Genomic DNA, 14,324 nt, shown 5'->3' with positions numbered 1-14,324 from the left:
GCCTTGACAGAGTGATTTGATGTTGAGCCCATCTGGACAGTATATGTGACTGAACCCTGTTAAGGTCTCTCTATAAACAAGGCTTGTATGTAAGTTCCCTTGCTTATTAAACTTGCCACCTACCAATCTGGAGCGGCCTGCATCTTTATTTGGTCTTTCCCTGCCCTCCACATACAGGGATCAATTTTGGATTACACCTGAGAAGTTCCCAAGGAGCTTGGGAACCACCATTGTTAAAGATGGATTTGTAAAGAATGGGTTGTGTTCCAAGGGTTCTATTGAAAATGTGCAAATGTGAAATTCAAGTACATTACTTCTATCATGGGTTTTCCTGTGCTGAAATTCTAGAACTGTTTCCAATTTTGTTTCATGAATTACAGAAAATGATTTTTTCATCTTGATCCAGAATATATGTATGTACACATAGATACATAGATAGGCATATCTGAAACAAAAATTCACAAAACAATATTAATCCTTAATATAAATGACATAGACTAATATTATTTATTTTATTTAATTTTAAATAGAATATTCCTGGTCATGACCTATTAAATATTCCTGATCATGCCCCACTAAAATGATTTCATGAATCACTGATGGATCATGACTAACAAATTTGAAAAATAGTGGTCTAGACAAAGAAAGAATTACCCAGACCCCAGCTGACAATTTTGACCATAATACTCTATATATGTAGAGTTGAATTTATGGATGTAAATAATGATTAATTGAGTTATTTGTGTTATTTTACACAGCTTATTCATGTTTGAATTTAGCTTTAATAAGGCTGTCTTTGCAAAGTTTGTGTTTTATGAACATCCTCAGACAAAACTTTTAGATTCAGAATTTATGAGTACTAGACATCATGTCCTTGACTATAAAGATTTGCCTTTTAAAATTGTCTCCAAAATTTCAAGCCTCTGTAAATATCAGTAATTCATGAAGTGTTTATTTTATTTATTTTATTTCTATTGAAGTGTAGTTGGCATACAATATTATGCTAGTTTCAGGTGTACAACTAGTGATTTGATATTTATATACATTATGAAGTGATCACCATAGTTACCATCTATCACCAGTGTTATTACAGCATTATTGACTGTATTCCCTATGCTGTACTTTACATCCCCATGACTTACGCATTTTATAACTGGAAGTTTGTACCTCTTCATCCTCTTCATCTATTTCACCCATCCCTGCCTCCCCTCCGCTGACAACCACCAGTTTGTTTTCTGTATTTATGAGTCTGTTTCTGTTTTGTTTTTTAGATTCCACATATAAGTGAAGTCATATGGTATTTGTCTTTCTCTGTCTGACTTATTTCACTTAGCATTATACCCTCTAGGTCCATCTGTGTTGTCACAAGTGGCAAGATTTCCTTCTCTTTTATGCCTGAGTGATATTCCATTGTGTATATATGTCACATCTTCTTTATCCACTTATCTATCGATGGGAGTGTTTACTTTTCTAATCCAAATTATATATTGGGAAAATGTAGTGTTGTGTTATTTGAGTAATAGTGTTGTTTACAGTTGATCATTTTGAGGAGATAATTTGAAATCAAGATTTTTTTTTTTAAGATTTTTTATTTATTTATTTGAGAGAGAGAGAATGAGAGACAGAGAGCATGAGAGGGAGGAGGGTCAGAGGGAGAAGCAGACTCCCTGCCGAGCAGGGAGCCCGATGCGGGACTCGATCCCGGGACTCCAGGATCATGACCTGAGCCGAAGGCAGTCGCTTAACCAACTGAGCCACCCAGGCGCCCCTGAAATCAAGATTATTAATGATTTTTAGAACTTTTATGTAGCAGCTAGGTTGATGTTCAAGTTTCAGAAAGGTTTGATTTAATTGATGTTTACTCTTAGAAGTTTTTCGGATCATTTTTTTTTCTACAATAATTTTCTGGCTTTTGCAGTCTGACCAGTGACTTAAGAAAATAATATTGGAGTAGGTTGTGTTTCATAATGGTTCTTATGTATATAAGAAACCAAAAATAATTACAGTTATCATGCACTTTATTGGGTTCTTGCACAAGGTCAGGCATTCTGCTAAATACTTTATATACCATTCTTCAATTTGTACCACAGTCTTATTAGGAAAGTATTATTGCTCCTGTTCTGCATAGGAGGAAACTAAGGCTAATGATGGGGCTAAGTAACCTTCCCAGGGTAACAAGACCTCATGCCAGGGTCAAGATTCAAACACTGACTGCCTCCCAAGCCCCTGGGTTTTACACCCACATTCTACTGTACATGACAATAAAGCACCCATCTCCTCTCACCTGTAACCCAGAGGAGCCAAAATATCCATGATTGAATTGCACTTTTTTTTTTTTTTTTTTTTAACCTATTCGCAGGGCTGGCTGCACAATGTGCAGCACAGTGGAAAATGAAATACAGAGCCCCTTGTTCAAAAAGCAGGAAGGAAAGTGCTGTTAAAATTAAAATATAAAACCGTTTCCTTTATTCCATGGTCTCTCTTTCTTGACTTCCCCTTGTGTTTTTTATTTGCTGTTTAACTTCAGACTGAATAAAGAAAATTAGAATTTTAACGTATTAGCATGAGTTTTACTGCTCATTGTTATATTGTGCAATTGCAGTTGTAAATGCAAATATAAGACCATGTAACTAATGCGGAATCACCAACACTACACAATTTGTATTTTGTAGCTTATATGTGCCTATGTATTTCATTCTTAATGTGGAAATGCTACACAACTAACTTAGCTATTTTTATTTCACTTCTTGATAGGTACTCATTCTACTAATATTGTTTACTTTCAGTGTACACTTGAGGGAGGATCAAAAGAACAAGGAACTATGGGTTGCCCTTTCCCTTTCTTTCTCTGTCATGAATTTCAGCCTAAATGGTTGGCTAATATGGGAAAGAAATACGAGTAAGAAAGGACATTGAAGGGCTCTTTGGTTGTTCATGTTTTCTTGGAACTGCCTTCTTTCTGCATTGGAAGCAAGTTCTGGTTCACATAGAAAGTGTGAGCTCCCGGGGCTGTTAGTGCCCTCACTCATTCATAGACGTACTTAACCTTGTACTCACCTCTAGTGTTGTTAAATCCCCACATACCATGTGTCCACCAGCATTCTCTACTCATGGAACATCAGCAATACTATATGCAAATGGGGGTGAACACACATATTGTACTTATTTCCTCTGCACACGTGCACACTTTGTCACCTTATTGGACTTCACTTATATTGCCCACTTCAGAGATAAAGTTATTAAGGATTTTAAGGTGGCAATGTCAAGAAGCAGATAAAACAAGCAAGGTGTCCTTTTGAGCCTTGAGGCACCATACAGCTGCTCAGATTGCACAACATGAAGCTGGTCCTGTCTATATACATGTCTCAGGCTACCTTTTTGTGACTTTTCTCCTTTTAATGCTAACTTTGACATTTATTATTAATAGTAATTAGGGGTGGAGAAAAGAGATGCATCATGGAATTTGTTCAGACCCCTAAGACCTTCAGAAATTTGCCTTGACCTTGAGGTGGGCCCATGTGGATAGCTCTCTCAGGATATGCTCTGTGAGAGATAGTAGAGTTGGGTGCTTTTGACTTAGGATGACATATTTCTGTCAGTTCTTTAGAAACAGATGCAGAGTGCATCACTTGATGAAAATACCACACCACACACTGCCTCTATGTCTTTTCATCTAAAAGGACTTAATAGTTCAAGAAATTTATGATAATAAAGTTTTAAAGTTGGGGCATTTATCAGAAGAGCACAATTAGATTGGTGCTTGCAGCTCAGTGGGATAAGGCCCATTGTTGGGAGGGTCTAGAAAGTCAAGGCATACATGTCAGAGGAAAGCCATCAAAAGGATAGATCTTTTTCCTAGGCATGATCATGCAGTCTTCCAAGTAGCTTCTCATTGTTCTATCCTGCCTTTTGTTTCCTTTGCAGAACCCTGTTTTTTAGGGCCCAGTGCTTACTTGCTATCTTTGGGGTGTAGAGAAGATTCCTCTCCAAATGTTTCTCTAATATCTTTGCTCTGCTTAACTATGTCATCAGTTTGTCTCTGTCCCTTACTTCAGCAGGAAACCCTCTTGAGTGCATTGTTCCTTAGGATTTTTGAAGCCCAGCCACCTACCACGAGTGTATTTGACCCAAAGAAAAATTCATGCAGATTTTCTTATTGGCTTAAATTCTGACCATTGACAATTGCCCTCATATTAAAGCACCAGACACAGAGGTTATCCCAAGAGTTCTCTCCTGTCACTTGGTAGTACTGGTTCCATAGTTTGGGAATCCCTGCTGACATACAGCCAGGTTTAGAGGTCAGTATTCCATCCTGGAAACTACCCTACCCTCTCCAGGTGATTCTTCCAAAGTCTTCATTACTTGGCTTAAGGAGGGGAGAAGGTACAGATGTGCATAAGTGCTCTAGCTAGTCCACAGGAATGTTTTCTCATTAGTTTGCTCCAGTCAGTCTCCATGCTTCTTCTACAACTTTGAGCTAGGTAGTGGATTGAGGGTGGTGGGACCAGAAAACTCGTCCCCTCTTAGCAGCACCTTCAGAGGTGGCCTGGATCTTCTCTTTAGAATCATGGCCACTTTGTCCCTGTTGTTCTCAGCTTTATGGTTTCAAGAGAAATTTAGAGTTTCAAGACAACTGTTGGGAGTCTTACTTAACATCCTGCTAATGAAATGTGGAAGTGAATACTTCATATTTTACTTCTCCTAAGATGATGTCTTGCTACTGAAACCATGGGCTTCTGGAAATAAAAGTTTAATTTATAGAAGTCATCATACTATTAAAAATTTCAGATGTGTGAATGAGCTATTTCTCTTTAAATTTTACCTTCTTCACCCACTAATTTTCATACTGATAACTTTTCTGTTCTTTAAATCTTCAGAAATATTTCATTCCCACCTCTTGGGAAGAGATGTTTCCTTTAATGCCATTGCAAAAGTATGTACATATAATACCAATAATGTATATATGTAAACGAATGAAAATATGAAATGAAAAAAGTTACCTATGGGTGAAAATTAGTAGCGTTTAAAATACAACACAAAGAGATGATGTATTAATTCACTCCTTATAGTAATCCAGAAAAGCTTTAATAAAATATTAATTTGAAGTAGATTTCAACTGCCATTTGAGAATTTGTGTGTATATTTGTGAGATGTTAAAATGCAGACTTGCTCTTGTATGTGTCTGCTGTTCATGTCTCTGATAATGCAAGTGGACATTTCTAGCATTTTAAATATTTCATTCAATTTATCATGTAATATACTGGAAGTCTGCAGAGATACTAATTGTATAACACCCAATTTATTTTATTGTTCAGCGTTTGGAAGCTCCTGAAGACAAGTCATTTGGCCGTTCATTAATGGAGACTGAAGTAAACCTGGACAGTTACCAAACAGCTTTAGAAGAAGTACTCTCATGGCTTCTTTCAGCTGAGGACACATTGCAAGCCCAAGGAGAGATTTCTAATGATGTAGAAGAAGTGAAAGAACAATTTCATACTCATGAGGTAAAGCAAAACATTGATTTATGAAACAAAGCTCATGACTTGTCATTATGGCAAGTCTCTCTTGTTATCTCAATTACTCTATAAGATCTTTGTGTTTTGCTAATTTAGTTTTTATTTTGAGATGGAAACAAATGTTTATGGGCATGGGATTCCACCAGCCAGCATTTGAAGTTCTGCCTTGAAGAATGACACTTGAAGTTGCTGAGATCTGATTTTTGCCAGTGACTCATTGCAGGGATATGAGAGCCTAGCTCACTTTTCTTGGGTCAAGGCAGTGCTAAGATATAACTTACACTCCAGAGTACCTGTGTGATATCAGTCCACACTACTCGCGGTGGGAGACTGTTCCTGAAATGACACACTCACTTGCTTTCTGCTCCTTTCCTGTCCTGTTTTCTGCTACTTTGGCTCCTTTGCTTGTCTCTCCAGGAGCTTTGACTTAGTAAGTCACTTGCACACAAATCCCTATCTCAGGATCTGCTTCTGCAGAAGGTGACCGAAGCTAATAATTGCCTTTAATTCAAATTAAAAACAGTGTTGGGTTTTCTTAAATAAAAAATGGAATCATTTTACTGGGAATATAATTTAACTGGGCTACAAATTTAAAATTGCAAAAAAATAAAATTCAAAACCATAAGGATTGACCTAAAGTATCAACTTGTGTCACCTTCTTTCCCTGTCAGGGGTTCATGATGGATTTGACATCCCATCAGGGACGGGTTGGTAATGTTCTGCAACTGGGAAGTCAACTGATTGGAATAGGGAAGTTATCAGAAGATGAAGAAAGTGAAGTACAAGAACAAATGAATCTCCTAAATTCAAGATGGGAATGCCTCAGGGTAGCTAGCATGGAAAAACAAAGCAAGTAAGTCTTTGTTTTTAATTCCTAAAAATAGCAAGTTTTGGAATCTTATTATTATTTAGATGCAGTTTTTTGTTTCAGTTGGGATTCTTAGTTGGTTTCTAAGGTATGTAGCTCTTTTTTTATTAGGGGATGTTTTGGTTGGATTTTCATGTCTGTTTCATTTTGTTTTTCACTTTTGTAATTAATGTGGAGATGTTGGATAGAAGGACCATTATCTACAGAACTCTGCTTTAAAAGTTCCCGAAATTGGTGTCATAGTTAATATTTTCTCAGTTTTCTCCAAAATTTAAATGTGACTCTGGAAGTCTTGGAAGTATAAATGGGAAGCCATGCACATAAAATCACCTATTAGGTACAGTTTTAGGAAACTTCTCTTCTGAAGGAAAAGCTCTCAAAATATTAAATAGTTTCTCATGTGTTCATGGAAATCCTCTTGAAAAAATGTTTCTCATTTGTGTTCAAAAATCCTTATGCAACTACTGTATGGTTGTGAATTATTTTAAGAATATATATTGACTATCAAAAAAGAATTTTTTGAGACATTTCTGAAAATGGTGTGTTTCTTCTAAAGGTAACAAGTAGATCTAATCATTCTGGATGTGTTGCTTTGATTTATGTTGTTAGGTGTGTGTATTCATGTAAAGCCTACCGAGACAAGATAGATTTATTTTTAAATGAAAAGAAATGAAGTGCCAACTGTGGATTTGAATACATTAAGCTAAAGAAATTGTCCAAGCACCTTAAGTTTACTTAGCTATTATTTATGAAGATTAAAAGCTTTAAAATAGGACCAAAGAAACTCATTAGATATGCTGGGAAGATTGCTATTTCAGTACTAAATTATAGCGTGACAATAGGGAGGGGGGAGAAACACATTTTTAAACTCATGTCTTTTGAAAAAATAAATAAGGCATATATAGGATAGAATTTTCACAAATATTGGTATTCCAGACCAGGAGATACTAGTCTATACATCCTGACATTTTCCCCTGCTGTGATCATTTTGATGATGGTAGCAAACTCTGCAAGTGAGAGTCACACCCAGCCATATTAGAATGCTGGAGTTGGCCCGGTACCCATGCCCAAGGGTCAACTGATTTATTCCACCCATTTATCATCATAAATTATAAGATGTAGAGCCTCCTACTTGTGGTCATATCCCAACCTTCTTCAGGTTACAACTTCTATTTTTACCGATCTGTGCAACTTAAACAAAGCAACCTCAGACAAAATTTGCTTGTCTTTAAAATCCCACAGGGGAACCACTGTCGTCTCTTTCCTGCCTTCTCTTTTCCCCATTCTCTTCTGGAGGCTTATTAGCCCCATTGTTCCTCAATCCCTTTTTTAAATAAGACTGACGATAAGGTATCAAGTGTCATAACAGTCAATTAAAGAATTGCAGTTTGAGACCGAGTTACAAGAAAAGGTGAATTCAACCTAAAATTAAAATCCCCAATTTTTATTTTTTTATTTTTATTTTTTAAAGATTTTATTATTTATTTGAGAGAGAGAGAATGAGAGAGAGCGAGTACATGAGAGGGGGGAGGGTCAGAGGGAGAAGCAGACTCCCTGCCGAGCAGGGAGCCCGATGCGGGACTCGATCCAAGGACTCCAGGATCATGACCTGAGCCGAAGGCAGTCGCTTAACCAACTGAGCCACCCAGGCGCCCTAAAATCCCCAATTTTTAATCTGTTTTTAAAAAAAGTTTAAAAAAAACCCATCTTAAAGGGACAGCTACCATTAGATGATAGATGACAGCATAGATACACATACATGGACGATAGTGCACACATCCATATTTATACACGTACACATGCCCACACACATACACATGTATGTATGTGTGTGGGCATGTGTGTGTATGCCTGTAATTTCCTCACCCCCTTCCCGCTGGAGGATGGAAAAGCTAAAATGGCAACATCAGTCCTTAACTAAACCTGACATCAAAAACCAGTTTGTCTTGAGGGAAGATTTGGGCACTTTGGTTTTAAACACTTTGGTTTGTGTTTAAGCTTTTGGAATGATTATTAGGAAGGCAAGGGCATCCTCTTAGCTGGCATAGTTTTTGTTAAAACAGAGTTTTGAATATGAGACACTAATAGGGAACCACTTGTTGCACGTAGTCTTTTCTGGACAATTTGTTGAAATACCCATACACAAAGTATTGTTTCCCAAAGCAAATTCAGAAATCTTTTGTGAGTTTGTACAAGTAAGTCTCCCATACCACTTTCACTAACTTTGTGTGTGTTGATGCATAAAACCTATTAAATTCTAAATGAGATAAACCATTATGCAAACTATGCTGGACCTGACTCTTAATAGACTTCTTTGGAGGAACCAAAGAGCTAATTATGACAATAGAATGTTGATCAGTATTTTTTTTAAAAAAAGAATAATTCCATGCTTTTATAAATTGCTACCTGTTCACTTTCTATTATCATGACCACATTGATGACTAGCTTCATAGGGAGCATCACCTATTGTTTCCAAAGGTATGTAGTAAGGCCAGGTAAATTGCTAGTAAACAAAAATGGATCAGTCTACCTTTTTCATCTCTCTCCTTTGCAAAGACAGAGTGTGGATAGACCCCATCAGAAGCCATCATCTCTGCCTAAGCCTAGCTTTAGTGATGAGTGGAATGATAATTAAGGTTTGTCTAGGCATATAAGATGTAACTGAAGCCGTGCTAGAATTTTTTTTTTTTTTTTTATCAGAGAGAGAGAGCTCAAGCAGGGGGAATGGCAGACAGAAGGAAAAGCAGGTAGCAGGCAGAGGGAGAAGCAGGCTCCCCGCTGAGCAAGGAGCCCAATGCAGGGCTCAATCCCAGGACCTTAGGATCATGACCTGAGCTGAAGGCAGCCACTTAACCGACGGAGCCACCCAGGTGTCCCTCCATGCTAGAATTCTTAAGTTGTGATCTTATAACAAATGTAAAAAAAAAACTAGTTGGGAATACAAATAAGCTTATAACTAAAATCTGTGAATATTTACACTTGACAATTATATATATTACCTACCAACATATCTGCCAGCAATAGCAAAATCATATTTGATACATATACATTGATATATATTAAATATATATATTTATATATATATGCAAAACTCTACACACACACACACAAATACATGCAAGTATTAACCAACATTAATGGAGTGCCTCAAGATATCAGATACATTTCCATACACTGGGGATATAGTATTTGGTCATAAGAGGTTAAGTTGCAGATCTCCTGAAGCTCTTGAGAGGCTGTTTAAAAAAAAAAAAGAACACCAGAGGAAGAAAGGAAGTAGAAGCATCTCTGTGTCGCAGTACCTTTTAATTTCTTTAGAAAACTTATTCCTATCTGATATTTAGCCTTTGTGATCCAAGAATATTATTTCTGCGGTGTTACCATTTAACTTGGATTTGAATGACAAGAAGGAACGACCATTTGTAGATGAGGAGAGTTACAGTTCAGGCAGAGGGAAGAGCCTATGCAAAGGCCCTAAAAGAGGAACAACTGGCTTGTTAGAGGAAGTGAAAGGTCAGGGTGAATGGGGAAGTTGCAGGAGGAAAGGTTAGACAGCCAAGGTATGAGACGGGGTTAAAAGAAAGGTGAGGGTCATCTCTTGAATGGTGGTGTCAGTCAGGGTAAGAGATAAGGGCTTTGAGTTCTACCATAAATGCAAGAAAAAGCCACCAGAATTTTTTTTTTTTAAGATTTATTTATTTATTTATTTGAGAGAGTAAGCATGAGTGGGAGTGGCCAAGGGAGAGGGAGAAAGAATTCCAGGCAGACTCTGTACTGAGTGCAGAGCCCAGTGTGGGGCTCGATCCCACCACCATGAGATCATGACTGGAGCTGAAACCAAGAGTTGGACAGTTAACCGACTGTGCCACCCAGGTGCTCCACCACTAGAATGTTTTAAGTAGGGGGGAGACAAGTAAAGGAACTATCAGTAATGACACTGGAAGAAGAGAGGACAGTTATAAGGTCAGTGCAGTAACCCAGGTGAGAGATGCCAGGTCTTTAATATCGGAGTATATTCTGTTATCTTAGCCCAACAGTTAATTTATAAACTACTCCTGCTCTATTTATTTTAGTTCCTTTTTTGCCTTTTTAACAGTTAGGATCCTTTTGCTTTGGAAATAGATATCCTTGCCTCATGCACATAGATGTTAGCTATACACAGGTTGCATCTGAGAAATGCTATTTATCCCACAAATCATTAACAATTATCAAACAAAAAAATTAAAAAAATATAGAGAGAGGTAACAAAATGCTCCTATTTCCACCTTACTCTAATTTGCCTAAGGGATAAGGTCTCACTTTCTTAAACACCTATTTATGTGAACTAGGGTAACATACTTCCCCTTTGTGATTCTTAGTTACTGACTGATGAAACTACAGCACCTCTACTGTGTACCTGGCATACCTCAAAAAGATACTGGCTGAGATAGGGTATGAAAAGTAGATTGTGAATGCAAAATAATTACAAAATGCAAAGAATGATCACCATTGTAAATAAGATGGCTAGCCATGCACTATTTAACTGTACCATTGTGGTTAATACTTTGCCTCATATGTATTTTTCACTCTTTTTCTCCATCTTGTTCTAATTGCCTTGTTCATTTTTCCCCAAAGGATATGATTGTGGGTGTTTTCCCTGGGTGGGAGGGAACATGTTCAGAGTGATTGAAATTACATTTGAAGTTGAAATTTTACAATTGAAATATTGAAACACTTAGAAATATGCTTTATAAAGAAATGTCAGTATGAATGGATAAAGAAGATGTGGTACACACACACACACACACACACACACACTGGAATATTACTCAGCCAGCAAAAGAATGGAATCTTGCCCATTTTCAGTTATGTGGATGAAGCTAGAGTGTATTATGCTAAATGAAATAAGTCACTCAGAGAAAGACAAATATATGATTTCACTCATATGTGGAATTTAAGAAAGAAAACAGATGAACATATGGGAAGGGGTGGGGAGGGAGAAAAGGAAATAAATCATAAGAGACTCTAAATGATAGAGAACAAACTGAGGGTTGATGGCAGGAGGTGGGTGGGGGGATAGGCTAGATGTGTGACAGGTATTTAGGAGGGCACTTGTTGTGGTGAGTACTGGGTGTTGTATGTCAGTGATGAATCATTGAATTCTACTCCTGAAACTAATATTGCAATGTAAACTAGCTAAAATTAAAAAAAAAAAAATGTCAGTAAAAAATCACACACACAGATGCTTCTCCCTCCTTTCTTCCTCTTTTTACTCCATTTCCATTTGGTTCTTTTCTTATTTCTTTCCACTACAATTCTGATACATTCATAGATATGAATTGATGACGAAGCTAATATGGTAAAGAAGTTTGTAAAAACATCTCTAGCCACATACTACTTTGACACCAACATGCTGCTATTGGTCCATTAAAAATCTATGCAACTAATGAATCGTTGAACACTACATCAAAAACTAATGATGTAGTATATGTTGGCTAATTGAACATAATAATAAAAAAATCTTTAACAATGTTTATGAAACTGGAATGAAAGAACTAAGTGCCACTGATTGCATTACTAAAATAACAAAAACAGGACACTCTTTTTTTTATTATGTTATGTTAATCACCATACATTACATCATTTGTTTTTGATGTAGTGTTCCATGATTCATTGTTTGCATGTAACACCCAGTGCTCCATTCAGTACGTGCCCTTCTTAATACCCATCCCCAGGCTAACCCATCCCCCCCACCCCCCTCCCCTCTAGAACCCTCAGTTTGTTTCTCAGAGTCTATAGTCTCTCGTGGTTCGTCTCCCCCTCCGATTTCCCCCTCTTCATTTTTCCCTTCCTGCTATCTTCTTCTTCTTTTTTTTTTAACAACATATAATGTACACTGTTTCTTGACCTACTCGAGTTGGAAACCTTAAGGAGAGGAGGTAAAATGATTTTTGTTTTGATGCATTTTATGCTGCAGAATACCCTTTGAGTGGTGGGAGGTGAGGGAGCGAGAAGAAAAGGCGAAACTTCCTACTGTGGAAGTGCAAGAAGGCAACTGGCACAGGGACAACAGAAAATCTTCATCTCTATAAATAAACTCATTAATTTGATTGAAAAATGCAAACTGTAAAGAGAAAAAGAGATTTACTGACATTTCTATAAGGACTCATAAAGATAAGCACAGCAAGTTCCATCAACTTCTCTGATAATTGTGGTTAGGACATGCAGGGGGAAAGTAAAGTCTTTGTGATGGTGGGGGAAGAAAATGAAAGCGAGTCAGTAAGGAGGCCACGTGAAGTTCTGTTCTGGTTTCCATCAGCAGGAGGAGAGATCTGAACAGTATCTGGGTAATGATACCAGCCATAACATGGCAAATCATTGTGAATCACCATCCACACTTTGACTGAAGAGAAAAATATGTCTAAAAAATCTGGTTCATCTTTTTTCCCCACATGTCTGTTCCAATACTGAGATGAGATGACATACATGAGTGATGAATAGAGCAAAGGAGATGCTGAACAAATGGTGGGTTTTCTCCCAAGTGAAGTGGCTAACATATTGCATATATGAATATATAAGTGAATGGATGAACAAATAAGTTAATTTCTTCAGGTGCTTCCAGTCCAACAAATGAATTTATTGCAATGACTGTTTTAACAATGCATAATCTCAGACTCCTACGTGTGATTTTATATAACCGTTTTGTTAATTCATTTTTAAATTCTTCTAATAATGTTAAAATGAGAATTTCTTGGAGATCAAGGTGGTTCAAGGACAGCAAGACCAACATTACCTGAGAACTTATTAAAAATTCAGAATCCCCATCCTCCCTCTGCTCTACAGAATCAGAATCTGCAATTTAGCAAGATTGTGAGTGATTCCTAAGCCCATTAAAGTTTGAGCAGCACTGATCTACTTGAAACAATTATGAAATAGTATAAATCTGTACTCCTTGTTTGTAGACCACTGCTTTTATTATTTCTTGTTCCTCTTTTCCTATTAACTGAGGGGTCAAACATTTTAACTACTTTCTTAGAAGCTCCAAAAATGGTGCTGGGTGATGTCTCATTTAATCCTCAAATGTTGATATTATATCATGGGGTGACTAATGGAATTGCAAGATTCTTGTGAAGGAATATACAATAGAGACAACGTGAGAGTACTGACAATTAATTACTGGCCTAATAAGCAGCAATAATTAACATACAGTAATTCAGTCACGTTCAAATAGATATGACTGGCTGTCACAATTCTTTCTGTAAATAATGTGCAGTTAAAATGTGGAGAGTCCTTGTTCAAATAATAATAAGTATATGACTCTTACAGTTTAAATTATAAATAGGCAAGCCCAGTCTCTAGAACTGATATAAATCAGAGTAGAGAGTAGGATTTTTTGGAACAATGCTTTTTCACAAAGATAAACAATGATCATTAGAAAATTAAGTTTAATCATTCATTCATCTCTCTCACTAACAATTCTTACCTACTATATTCCCAGCACTGTTTTAGATCCTAGGGAAATATCAGTGAACAAAGCAGACTAACTCCCTCTCTTATGAAGCTTGCATTCTTAGTGGGAAGACACAATTACAAAATATGTATAACATCAGATGGTGATAAATGATAAAGGGAAAAGAGTCAGGAGGTAGATTAGGAGAAGGAAACGTCATGTGTGTGATTATATGGAGGCAGTCAGTTAGGGAAGGCCTCTCTGGTGAGGTAATGTTTAAGGAGAGCCCTAAATGAAGGGAGCGAACAAGCCATGCAGATAGCTGGGGCAAAGGCAAACAAATGGAAAGGTCTGGAGACAGGAACAGATTTTATGGCAATTGGTATTTTTATCATCTTAATTCTGATATTTCTGATCAGGAAAGAGTTCGTGTTTTTGTATTATGTCTTATGTTTGATGGTTAATTAAATGATACCACTTACTCATTCAAGAAATATTTATCATGTGTCTA

General features: G+C 37.0%; 1 protein-coding gene across 8 annotated transcripts in view; it reads left to right on the top strand.

Moving 5' to 3' along the window:
• DMD (dystrophin) overlaps positions 1-14,324 on the top strand; it is a 2,113,108-nt gene that overhangs the window by 595,771 nt on the left and 1,503,013 nt on the right. For all 8 annotated transcript variants that reach the window (XM_064573900.1, XM_064573902.1, XM_064573903.1 and 5 more), the window contains 2 exons: positions 5,316-5,504; positions 6,188-6,369. In XM_064573900.1, the coding sequence (XP_064429970.1) occupies positions 5,316-5,504; positions 6,188-6,369 (371 nt within the window). The remainder of the gene's footprint in view (positions 1-5,315; positions 5,505-6,187; positions 6,370-14,324) is intronic.

Source organism: Mirounga angustirostris, unplaced genomic scaffold (genome assembly GCF_029215605.1).
Source record: "Mirounga angustirostris isolate CCGP_5_RB_7025 unplaced genomic scaffold, mMirAng1.0.hap1 SCAF_11, whole genome shotgun sequence".
Taxonomy (NCBI): Eukaryota; Metazoa; Chordata; class Mammalia; order Carnivora; family Phocidae; genus Mirounga; species Mirounga angustirostris.
The sequence above is the reverse complement of the archived record's forward strand: the minus strand, read 5'-3'. Positions and strand labels throughout refer to the sequence as shown.